The sequence below is a fragment of the Oncorhynchus mykiss genome, chromosome 16 (assembly GCF_013265735.2).
Source record: "Oncorhynchus mykiss isolate Arlee chromosome 16, USDA_OmykA_1.1, whole genome shotgun sequence".
Classification (NCBI taxonomy): domain Eukaryota; kingdom Metazoa; phylum Chordata; class Actinopteri; order Salmoniformes; family Salmonidae; genus Oncorhynchus; species Oncorhynchus mykiss.
In genome coordinates, this window is record NC_048580.1 from 6,123,181 (window position 1) to 6,136,822 (window position 13,642).

The 13,642-nt window shown below is 44.9% G+C and overlaps 1 protein-coding gene across 1 annotated transcript in view; it reads left to right on the top strand.

Annotated features, from left to right (window-relative positions):
* The first annotated feature begins 446 nt into the window (after positions 1-446).
* Positions 447-13,642, top strand: part of LOC118939486 (netrin receptor UNC5B-b-like) — a 93,196-nt gene continuing 80,000 nt past the window's right edge. Inside the window, exon 1 of the mRNA XM_036945864.1 lies at positions 447-569. Coding sequence (XP_036801759.1) covers positions 447-569 — 123 coding nt within the window. The remainder of the gene's footprint in view (positions 570-13,642) is intronic.

Sequence of the window (13,642 nt, forward strand, 5' to 3'; positions counted from 1 at the left end):
GGAGACTAGATGGTATGGAGACCAGGCCAGTAACTGAGTGGAGACCAGGCCAGTAGCTGAGTGGAGACTAGATGGGTATGGAGACCAGGCCAGTAGCTAAGTGGAGACTAGATGGGTATGGAGACCAGGCCAGTAGCTGAGTGGAGACTAGATGGGTATGGAGACCAGGCCAGTAGCTGAGTGGAGACTAGATGGGTATGGAGACCAGGCCAGTAGCTGAGTGGAGACTAGGTGGGTATGGAGACCAGGCCAGTAACTGAGTGGAGACTAGATGGGTATGGAGCCCAGGACAGTAGCTGAGTGGAGACTAGAAGGGTATGGAGACCAGGCCAGTAGCTGAGTGGAGACTAGATGGGTATGGAGACCAGGCCAGTAGCTGAGTGGAGACTAGATGGGTATGGAAACCAGGCCAGTAGCTGAGTGGAGACTAGAGGGATATGGAGACCATGCCAGAAGCTGAGTGGAGAGTAGTGGGTATGGAGACCAGGACAGTAGCTGAGTGGAGACTAGAGGGGTATGGAGACAAGACAGTAGATGAGTGGAGACTAGATGGTATGGAGACCAGGCCAGTAACTGAGTGGAGACCAGGCCAGTAGCTGAGTGGAGACTAGATGGGTATGGAGACCAGGCCGGTAGCTAAGTGGAGACTAGATGGGTATGGAGACCAGGCCAGTAGCTGAGTGGAGACTAGATGGGTATGGAGACCAGGCCAGTAGCTGAGTGGAGACTAGAGGGGTATGGAGACCAGGCCAGTAGCTGAGTGGAGACTAGAGAGGTATGGAGACCAGGACAGTAGCTGAGTGGAGACTAGATGGGTATGGAGACCAGGCCAGTAGCTGAGTGGAGACTAGATGGGTATGGAGACCAGGCCAGTAGCTGAGTGGAGACTAGGTGGGTATGGAGACCAGGCCAGTAACTGAGTGGAGACTAGATGGGTATGGAGCCCAGGACAGTAGCTGAGTGGAGAGTGGTGGGTATGGAGACCAGGCCAGTAGCTGAGTGGAGACTAGATGGGTATGGAGACCAGGCCAGTAGCTGAGTGGAGACTAGATGGGTATGGAGAACAGGCCAGTAGCTGAGTGGAGACTAGATGGGTATGGAGACCAGGCCAGTAGCTGAGTGGAGACTAGATGGGTATGGAGACCAGGACAGTAGCTGAGTGGAGACTAGATGGGTATGGAGACCAGGACAGTAGCTGAGTGGAGACTAGATGGGTATGGAGACCAGGCCAGTAGCTGAGTGGAGACTAGATGGGTATGGAGACCAGGCCAGGAGCTGAGTGGAGACTAGATGGGTATGTAGACCAGGCCAGTAGCTGAGTGGAGACTAGAGGGGTATGGAGACCAGGCCAGTAGCTGAGTGGAGACTAGATGGGTATGGAGACCAGGACAGTAGCTGAGTGGAGACTAGATGGGTATGGAGACCAGGCCAGTAGCTGAGTGGAGAGTAGATGGGTATGGACACCAGGCCAGTAGCTGAGTGGAGAGTAGTGGGTATGGAGACCAGGACAGTAGCTGAGTGGAGACTAGATGGGTATGGAGACCAGGCCAGTAGCTGAGTGGAGAGTAGTGGGTATGGAGACCAGGCCAGTAACTGAGTGGAGACTAGATGGGTATGGAGACCAGGCCAGTAGCTGAGTGGAGACTAGATGGGTATGGAGACCAGGCCAGTAGCTGAGTGGAGACTAGATGAGTATGGAGACCAGGCCAGTAGCTGAGTGGAGAGTAGTGGGTATGGAGACCAGGCAATTAGCTGAGTGGAGAGTAGTGGGTATGGAGACCAGGCCAGTAGCTGAGTGGAGACTAGATGGGTATGGAGACCAGGCCAGTAGCTGAGTGGAGACTAGATGAGTATGGAGACCAGGCCAGTAGCTGAGTGGAGAGTAGTGGGTATGGAGACCAGGCCAGTAGCTGAGTGGAGACTAGATGGGTATGGAGACCAGGCCAGTAGCTGAGTGGAGACTAGATAAGTATGGAGACCAGGCCAGTAGCTGAGTGGAGAGTAGTGGGTATGGAGACCAGGCCAGTAGCTGAGTGGAGACTAGATGGGTATGGAGACCAGGCCAGGAGCTGAGTGGAGACTAGATGGGTATGTAGACCAGGCCAGTAGCTGAGTGGAGACTAGAGGGGTATGGAGACCAGGCCAGTAGCTGAGTGGAGACTAGATGGGTATGGAGACCAGGACAGTAGCTGAGTGGAGACTAGATGGGTATGGAGACCAAGCCAGTAGCTGAGTGGAGACTAGATGGGTATGGAGACCAGGCCAGTAGCTGAGTGGAGACTAGATAAGTATGGAGACCAGGCCAGTAGCTGAGTGGAGAGTAGTGGGTATGGAGACCAGGCCAGTAGCTGAGTGGAGACTAGATGGGTATGGAGACCAGGCCAGTAGTTGTGGATAACCTCGAATTAGTGAAAGGGTTCCACTTGGAACCAAAGGGAGCTTTTTTCGGACAGTTCTCTTTTGGGGACAATTGAATAACCCTTTACGGCTCTAGGTAGCACCTTGTTTTCTAAGAGTGTAGGGGAAACGGTAGGAAACCAGTAGCCAGAATAGTGGGAGGGGGGGGTGAGTAGAGGAGAGAGGCAGAGTTGAGAAGTAGAGAGCAGAGCGGTAGGGAGTGCAGACCATTATAAGAGGGGGAAGAGGAGGAGGGGGGGAGTCATTTGTAATTACAGGAGCCCAGTGGAGAGTAGAGCTCTATAATCATTCTGCCCTTAGGAAGGAATGCTGCTCATCTTCTAGTGTAATTACATCCATTTAAACCGGCCCTGCCTGTCTGTCTGCCTGGCTGGCCCCACTGTAGACACTAGACCTGGGACGATAAACTCATCTCATAGTGTAATTACAGCCATTTAAGCCGGCACTGCCTGCCTGGCTGGCCCCACTGTAGACAGCGAGCTGGGACAATAAACAGAAAATTACCAACACCGAAGCGATTTTGCTTACCTCTGTAATTTTGTTGTTTAGGCGACACAACATTCCTGCAGATTTTTTGGTTCTAAAACCATTATTTGGGCAACACTGGCTAGGTTTCCATCCAATGGGCAACACTGGCTAGGTTTCCATCCAATGGGCAACACTGGCTAGGTTTCCATCCAATGGGCAACACTGGCTAGGTTTCCATCCAATGGGCAACACTGGCTAGGTTTCCATCCAATGGGCAACACTGGCTAGGTTTCCATCCAATGGGCAACACTGGCTAGGTTTCCATCCAATGGGCAACACTGGCTAGGTTTCCATCCAATGGGCAACACTGGCTAGGTTTCCATCCAATGGGCAACACTGGCTAGGTTTCCATCCAATGGGCAACACTGGCTAGGTTTCCATCCAATGGGCAACACTGGCTAGGTTTCCATCCAATGGGCAACACTGGCTAGGTTTCCATCCAATGGGCAACACTGGCTAGGTTTCCATCCAATGGGCAACACTGGCTAGGTTTCCATCCAATGGGCAACACTGGCTAGGTTTCCATCCAATGGGCAACACTAGCTAGGTTTCCATCCAATGGGCAACACTGGCTAGGTTTCCATCCAATGGGCAACACTGGCTAGGTTTCCATCCAATGGGCAACACTGGCTAGGTTTCCATCCAATGGGCAACACTGGCTAGGTTTCCATCCAATGGGCAACACTGGCTAGGTTTCCATCCAATGGGCAACACTGGCTAGGTTTCCATCCAATGGGCAACACTGGCTAGGTTTCCATCCAATGGGCAACACTAGCTAGGGGGGGTTGTCTGTGGACACTACAGCAGAGGGGTGGACCAGAGCAGACCGGGGTAGAGGGGTGGTTGTCTGTGGACACTACAGCAGAGGGGTGGACCAGAGCAGACCGGGGGGGGGGGGGGGGGGGGGGGTTGTCTGTGGACACTACAGCAGAGGGGTGGACCAGAGCGGCCCAGGTATGTTGTCATCTGGGACAACGTGAGTTTCCACCGGGCTCCTCTGGTCCGCGACTGGTTCGTCGACCACCCAGAATGTATTGTTCTATACCTCCCACCATATTAGCCATTTCCTAAACCCAGTTGAATAGTTTTTTTCCGGCATGGCGATGGAAGGTGTATGACCGCCATCCCCTCACACGCAACCCTCTCCTCCAGGCAATGGAGGATGCATGTGGTGAAGATGATGTGGGGGGGGGCTTTCAGCGGCTGGATCCGTCACTCCAGAACATTCTTCCCCCGCTGTTTAGCCAGGGAGAACATGGCTTGTGATGTAGATGACGTGCTGTGGCCAGACCAAAATAGGAGGCAGGATACAGACACATGTCAAATAGAAGGCAGGATACAGTCACATGTCAAATTGGAGGGAGGATACAGACACATGTCAAATAGGAGGCAGGATACAGACACATGTCAAATAGGAGGCAGGATACAGACACATGTCAAACAGGAGGCAGGATACAGACACATGTCAAATAGGAGGATACAGACACATGTCAAATAGGAGGCAGGATACAGACACATGTCAAATAGGAGGCAGGATACAGACACATGTCAAATAGGAGGGAGGATGCAGACACATGTCAAATAGGAGGGAGGATGCAGACACATGTCAATTTGGAGGGAGAATGCAGACACATGTCAAATAGGAGGCAGGATACAGACACATGTCAAATAGGAGGCAGGATACAGACACATGTCAATTTGGAGGCAGGATGCAGACACATGTCAATTTGGAGGGAGGATACAGACACATGTCAATTTGGAGGGAGGATGCAGACACATGTCAAATAGGAGGCAGGATACAGACACATGTCAAATAGGAGGCAGGATACAGACACATGTCAAATAGGAGGCAGGATACAGACACATGTCAAATAGGAGGCAGGATGCAGACACATGTCAAATAGGAGGGAGGATGCAGACACATGTCAAATAGGAGGCAGGATGCAGACACATGTCAAATAGGAGGCAGGATACAGACACATGTCAAATAGGAGGCAGGATGCAGACACATGTCAAATAGGAGGCAGGATACAGACACATGTCAAATAGGAGGCAGGATACAGACACATGTCAAATAGGAGGGAGGATGCAGACACATGTCAAATAGGAGGCAGGATACAGACACATGTCAAATAGGAGGGAGGATACAGACACATAGGAGGGAGGATACAGACACATGTCAATTTGGAGGGAGGATACAGACACATGTCAAATAGGAGGCAGGATACAGACACATGTAAAATAGGAGGCAGGATGCAGACACATGTCAAATAGGAGGCAGGATGCAGACACATGTCAAATAGAAGGCAGGATGCAGACACATGTCAAATAGGAGGCAGAATGCAGACACATGTCAATTTGGAGGGAGGATGCAGACACATGTCAAATAGGAGGGAGGATACAGACACATGTCAAATAGGAGGCAGGATGCAGACACATGTCAAATAGGAGGCAGGATGCAGACACATGTCAAATAGGAGGCAGGATACAGACACATGTCAAATAGGAGGCAGGATACAGACACATGTCAAATAGGAGGCAGGATACAGACACATGTCAAATAGGAGGCAGGATACAGACACATGTCAAATAGGAGGGAGGATGCAGACACATGTCAAATAGGAGGGAGGATGCAGACACATGTCAATTTGGAGGGAGAATGCAGACACATGTCAAATAGGAGGCAGGATACAGACACATGTCAAATAGGAGGCAGGATACAGACACATGTCAATTTGGAGGCAGGATGCAGACACATGTCAATTTGGAGGGAGGATACAGACACATGTCAATTTGGAGGGAGGATGCAGACACATGTCAAATAGGAGGCAGGATACAGACACATGTCAAATAGGAGGCAGGATACAGACACATGTCAAATAGGAGGGAGGATGCAGACACATGTCAAATAGGAGGCAGGATGCAGACACATGTCAAATAGGAGGCAGGATACAGACACATGTCAAATAGGAGGCAGGATGCAGACACATGTCAAATAGGAGGCAGGATACAGACACATGTCAAATAGGAGGCAGGATACAGACACATGTCAAATAGGAGGGAGGATGCAGACACATGTCAAATAGGAGGCAGGATACAGACACATGTCAAATAGGAGGGAGGATACAGACACATAGGAGGGAGGATACAGACACATGTCAATTTGGAGGGAGGATACAGACACATGTCAAATAGGAGGCAGGATACAGACACATGTAAAATAGGAGGCAGGATACAGACACATGTCAATTTGGAGGGAGGATACAGACACATGTCAAATAGGAGGCAGGATACAGACACATGTAAAATAGGAGGCAGGATGCAGACACATGTCAAATAGGAGGCAGGATGCAGACACATGTCAAATAGAAGGCAGGATGCAGACACATGTCAAATAGGAGGCAGAATGCAGACACATGTCAATTTGGAGGGAGGATGCAGACACATGTCAAATAGGAGGGAGGATACAGACACATGTCAATTTGGAGGGAGGATACAGACACATGTCAAATAGGAGGCAGGATACAGACACATGTCAAATAGGAGGCAGGATGCAGACACATGTCAAATAGGAGGCAGGATGCAGACACATGTCAAATAGAAGGCAGGATGCAGACACATGTCAAATAGGAGGCAGAATGCAGACACATGTCAATTTGGAGGGAGGATGCAGACACATGTCAAATAGGAGGCAGAATGCAGACACATGTCAATTTGGAGGGAGGATACAGACACATGTCAAATAGGAGGCAGGATACAGACACATGTCAAATAGGAGGGAGGATACAGACACATGTCAAATAGGAGGCAGGATACAGACACATGTCAAATAGAAGGCAGGATGCAGACACATGTCAAATAGGAGGGAGGATACAGACACATGTCAAATAGGAGGCAGGATACAGACACATGTCAATTTGGAGGGAGGATGCAGACACATGTCAAATAGAAGGCAGGATGCAGACACATGTCAAATAGAAGGCAGGATGCAGACACATGTCAATTTGGAGGGAGGATGCAGACACATGTCAATTTGGAGGGAGGATGCAGACACATGTCAATTTGGAGGGAGGATGCAGACACATGTCAAATAGAAGGCAGGATGCAGACACATGTCAAATAGAAGGCAGGATGCAGACACATGTCAAATAGAAGGCAGGATGCAGACACATGTCAATTTGGAGGCAGGATACAGACACATGTCAATTTGGAGGGAGGATGCAGACACATGTCAATTTGGAGGGAGGATGCAGACACATGTCAAATAGAAGGCAGGATGCAGACACATGTCAAATAGGAGGGAGGATACAGACACATGTCAAATAGAAGGCAGGATGCAGACACATGTCAATTTGGAGGGAGGATACAGACACATGTCAAATAGAAGGCAGGATACAGACACATGTCAAATAGGAGGGAGGATACAGACACATGTCAAATAGGAGGCAGGATACAGACACATGTCAATTTGGAGGGAGAATGCAGACACATGTCAATTTGGAGGGAGGATACAGACACATGTCAATTTGGAGGGAGGATGCAGACACATGTCAAATAGGAGGCAGGATACAGACACATGTCAAATAGGAGGCAGGATACAGACACATGTCAAATAGGAGGCAGGATACAGACACATGTCTTTCTTTTCTTATATTTTGCATGTGTTTTTTGTTTGTTTGTGTGTTTAGAGTTTTGAAAGAATGAGCCACATTCATTTTTTTAAAATTTTTGTACAGAAAACCTTTTTATCTTCCTGAATGTTTTTTTCTCCTGTTGGGTTTGGAAAGTGTTACATACAAAACACAAGTGTTCAAAAATACTCAATTTTGGAAATAAATGACATGATGTTTTGCTTGTGTGTGTGTGTGTTTATTTATGTATATTTGCGTCGGTATACATTACTGTAACAATCTTTTACAACCTGGCTACAGTGTCACACTGAAAAGGTATAAACCTACTGCTGGGATATTCATAGTAGTGTTTTTTGTCTAACACATCATAAACCTACTGCGGGGATATTCATAGTAGTGTTTTGTGTCTAACACATCATAAACCTACTGCAGGGATATTCATAGTGTTTTGTGTCTAACACATCATAAACCTACTACGGGGATATTCATAGTAGTGTTTTGTGTCTAACACATCATAAACCTACTGCAGGGATATTCATAGTGTTTTGTGTCTAACACATCATAAACCTACTGCTGGGATATTCATAGTGTTTTGTGTCTAACACATCATAAACCTACTGCTGGGATATTCATAGTGTTTTGTGTCTAACACATCATAAACCTACTGCTGGGATATTCATAGTAGTGTTTTTTGTCTAACACATCATAAACCTACTGCGGGGATATTCATAGTAGTGTTTTGTGTCTAACACATCATAAACCTACTGCAGGGATATTCATAGTGTTTTGTGTCTAACACATCATAAACCTACTACGGGGATATTCATAGTAGTGTTTTGTGTCTAACACATCATAAACCTACTGCAGGGATATTCATAGTGTTTTGTGTCTAACACATCATAAACCTACTGCTGGGATATTCATAGTGTTTTGTGTCTAACACATCATAAACCTACTGCTGGGATATTCATAGTGTTTTGTGTCTAACACATCATAAACCTACTACGGGGATATTCATAGTGTTTTGTGTCTAACACATCATAAACCTACTACGGGGATATTCATAGTGTTTTGTGTCTAACACATCATAAACCTACTGCTGGGATATTCATAGTAGTGTTTTTTGTCTAACACATCATAAACCTACTGCGGGGATATTCATAGTAGTGTTTTGTGTCTAACACATCATAAACCTACTGCGGGGATATTCATAGTAGTGTTTTGTGTCTAACACATCATAAACCTACTACGGGGATATTCATAGTAGTGTTTTGTGTCTAACACATCATAAACCTACTACGGGGATATTCATAGTGTTTTGTGTCTAACACATCATAAACCTACTGCGGGGATATTCATAGTGTTTTGTGTCTAGCACATCATAAACCTACTGCGGGGATATTCATAGTGTTTTGTGTCTAACACATCATAAACCTACTGCGGGGATATTCATAGTGTTTTGTGTCTAGCACATCATAAACCTACTGCGGGGATATTCATAGTGTTTTGTGTCTAACACATCATAAACCTACTGCAGGGATATTCATAGTAGTGTTTTGTGTCTAACACATCATAAACCTACTACGGGGATATTCATAGTGTTTTGTGTCTAACACATCATAAACCTACTGCGGGGATATTCATAGTGTTTTGTGTCTAACACATCATAAACCTACTGCTGGGATATTCATAGTGTTTTGTGTCTAACACATCATAAACCTACTGCGGGGATATTCATAGTGTTTTGTGTCTAACACATCATAAACCTACTGCTGGGATATTCATAGTAGTGTTTTGTGTCTAACACATCATAAACCTACTGCAGGGATATTCATAGTGTTTTGTGTCTAACACATCATAAACCTACTGCGGGGATATTCATAGTGTTTTGTGTCTAACACATCATAAACCTACTGCTGGGATATTCATAGTGTTTTGTGTCTAACACATCATAAACCTACTGCTGGGATATTCATAGTGTTTTGTGTCTAACACATCATAAACCTACTGCTGGGATATTCATAGTGTTTTGTGTCTAACACATCATAAACCTACTGTGGGGATATTCATAGTAGTGTTTTGTGTCTAACACATCATAAACCTACTGCGGGGATATTCATAGTGTTTTGTGTCTAACACATCATAAACCTACTGCGGGGATATTCATAGTGTTTTGTGTCTAACACATCATAAACCTACTGCGGGGATATTCATAGTGTTTTGTGTCTAGCACATCATAAACCTACTGCTGGGATATTCATAGTGTTTTGTGTCTAGCACATCATAAACCTACTACGGGGATATTCATAGTGTTTTGTGTCTAACACATCATAAACCTACTGCGGGGATATTCATAGTGTTTTGTGTCTAACACATCATAAACCTACTGCGGGGATATTCATAGTGTTTTGTGTCTAACACATCATAAACCTACTGCGGGGATATTCATAGTGTTTTGTGTCTAACACATCATAAACCTACTGCGGGGATATTCATAGTGTTTTGTGTCTAACACATCATAAACCTACTGCAGGGATATTTATAGGGTTTTGTGTTTAGCACATCATAAACCTACTGCAGGGATATTCATAGTGTTTTGTGTCTAGCACATCATAAACCTACTGCGGGGATATTCATAGTGTTTTGTGTTTAGCACATCATAAACCTACTGCAGGGATATTCATAGTGTTTTGTGTCTAACACATCATAAACCTACTGCGGGGATATTCATAGTGTTTTGTGTTTAGCACATCATAAACCTACTACGGGGATATTCATAGTGTTTTGTGTCTAACACATCATAAACCTACTGCGGGGATATTCATAGTGTTTTGTGTCTAGCACATCATAAACCTACTGCTGGGATATTCATAGTGTTTTGTGTCTAACACATCATAAACCTACTGCTGGGATATTCATAGTGTTTTGTGTCTAACACATCATAAACCTACTGCGGGGATATTCATAGTAGTGTTTTGTGTCTAACACATCATAAACCTACTGCGGGGATATTCATAGTGTTTTGTGTCTAACACATCATAAACCTACTGCGGGGATATTCATAGTGTTTTGTGTCTAACACATCATAAACCTACTGCGGGGATATTCATAGTGTTTTGTGTCTAGCACATCATAAACCTACTGCTGGGATATTCATAGTGTTTTGTGTCTAGCACATCATAAACCTACTACGGGGATATTCATAGTGTTTTGTGTCTAACACATCATAAACCTACTGCGGGGATATTCATAGTGTTTTGTGTCTAACACATCATAAACCTACTGCGGGGATATTCATAGTGTTTTGTGTCTAACACATCATAAACCTACTGCGGGGATATTCATAGTGTTTTGTGTCTAACACATCATAAACCTACTGCAGGGATATTCATAGTGTTTTGTGTCTAACACATCATAAACCTACTGCAGGGATATTTATAGTGTTTTGTGTTTAGCACATCATAAACCTACTGCAGGGATATTCATAGTGTTTTGTGTCTAGCACATCATAAACCTACTGCGGGGATATTCATAGTGTTTTGTGTTTAGCACATCATAAACCTACTGCAGGGATATTCATAGTGTTTTGTGTCTAACACATCATAAACCTACTGCGGGGATATTCATAGTGTTTTGTGTTTAGCACATCATAAACCTACTACGGGGATATTCATAGTGTTTTGTGTCTAACACATCATAAACCTACTGCGGGGATATTCATAGTGTTTTGTGTCTAACACATCATAAACCTACTGCGGGGATATTCATAGTGTTTTGTGTCTAACACATCATAAACCTACTGCGGGGATATTCATAGTGTTTTGTGTCTAACACATCATAAACCTACTGCGGGGATATTCATAGTGTTTTGTGTCTAACACATCATAAACCTACTGCAGGGATATTTATAGTGTTTTGTGTTTAGCACATCATAAACCTACTGCGGGGATATTCATAGTGTTTTGTGTCTAACACATCATAAACCTACTGCGGGGATATTCATAGTGTTTTGTGTCTAACACATCATAAACCTACTGCGGGGATATTCATAGTGTTTTGTGTCTAGCACATCATAAACCTACTGCGGGGATATTCATAGTGTTTTGTGTCTAGCACATCATAAACCTACTGCTGGGATATTCATAGTGTTTTGTGTCTAACACATCATAAACCTACTGCGGGGATATTCATAGTGTTTTGTGTCTAGCACATCATAAACCTACTGCGGGGATATTCATAGTGTTTTGTGTCTAGCACATCATAAACCTACTGCGGGGATATTCATAGTGTTTTGTGTCTAACACATCATAAACCTACTGCGGGGATATTCATAGTGTTTTGTGTCTAGCACATCATAAACCTACTGCGGGGATATTCATAGTGTTTTGTGTCTAGCACATCATAAACCTACTGCGGGGATATTCATAGTGTTTTGTGTCTAGCACATCATAAACCTACTGCTGGGATATTCATAGTGTTTTGTGCCTAACACATCATAAACCTACTGCGGGGATATTCATAGTGTTTTGTGTCTAACACATCATAAACCTACTGCGGGGATATTCATAGTGTTTTGTGTCTAGCACATCATAAACCTACTGCGGGGATATTCATAGTAGTGTTTTGTGTTTAGCACATCATAAACCTACTACGGGGATATTCATAGTGTTTTGTGTCTAACACATCATAAACCTACTGCGGGGATATTCATAGTGTTTTGTGTCTAACACATCATAAACCTACTGCGGGGATATTCATAGTGTTTTGTGTCTAGCACATCATAAACCTACTGCGGGGATATTCATAGTAGTGTTTTGTGTTCAGCACATCATAAACCTACTACGGGGATATTCATAGTGTTTTGTGTCTAACACATCATAAACCTACTGCGGGGATATTCATAGTGTTTTGTGTCTAGCACATCATAAACCTACTGCGGGGATATTCATAGTGTTTTGTGTCTAGCACATCATAAACCTACTACGGGGATATTCATAGTGTTTGTTTCGAGCACATCATAAACCTACTGCGGGGATATTCATAGTAGTGTTTTGTGTCTAACACATCATAAACCTACTACGGGGATATTCATAGTGTTTTGTGTCTAACACATCATAAACCTACTGCGGGGATATTCATAGTGTTTTGTGTTGATCAGTGTGGTGTTTGGTAGACAGGTCTATTCATATGACGTGTCTCATTTTGACGCAAAAAAAAAACAATAAAAATGTTGAAAGATATTAAACCGTTTTGAATGCAGTGTTTGCTTTTGTTTGTTTGTGGTTTTAGGAAAATGTGCCAAAAGATTTGTCGAACGTGTGGGGAAACCTGTAAAGTAGATTTGACTGGAGTGTTTGGTTTTTGCGAGAGATGTGTGAGGTTTTTGCATGTTTGTGTGTGTGTGTGTGTGTGTGTGTGTGTGTGTGTGTGTGTGTGTGTGTGTGTGTGTGTGTGTGTGTGTGTGTGTGTGTGTGTGTGTGTGTGTGTGTGTGTGTGTGTGTGGAGTCACGAGGAACGGAACCTTAGTTTCAGAAATCATTTGTCAGCAATTATCACAAAAAAAACTGTAAATAGGAAATGTGCCCAAACGCTGGTTTTGGCACGTGTGCTCTAGCCAACAGAGACGGTGCGAGTAGACCAGCAGACCAGTAGACCAGCAGACCAGTAGACCGGCAGACCAGTAGACCGGCAGACCAGTAGACCGGCAGACCAGCAGACCAGCAGACCAGCAGACCAGCAGACCAGTAGACCAGCAGACCAGCAGACCAGCAGACCAGTAGACCAGTAGACCAGCAGACCAGCAGACCAGCAGACCAGCAGACCAGCAGACCAGCAGACCAGTAGACCAGCAGACCAGCAGACCAGCAGACCAGTAGACCAGTAGACCAGCCTACATAATGAGAATATTACGGACAAAAGAGCAAGATTATTTTTATTTGTCAAAGGGCAACCGAGCATCGATCATCATGTCACCAGAATTAGCCCGTCTGTATTTGTTGGGAAAGGAGAAAAGCTCGTCATCGTGTCACTTTCACCACCCTGTGAAGTTCAGAACGTATTTCATC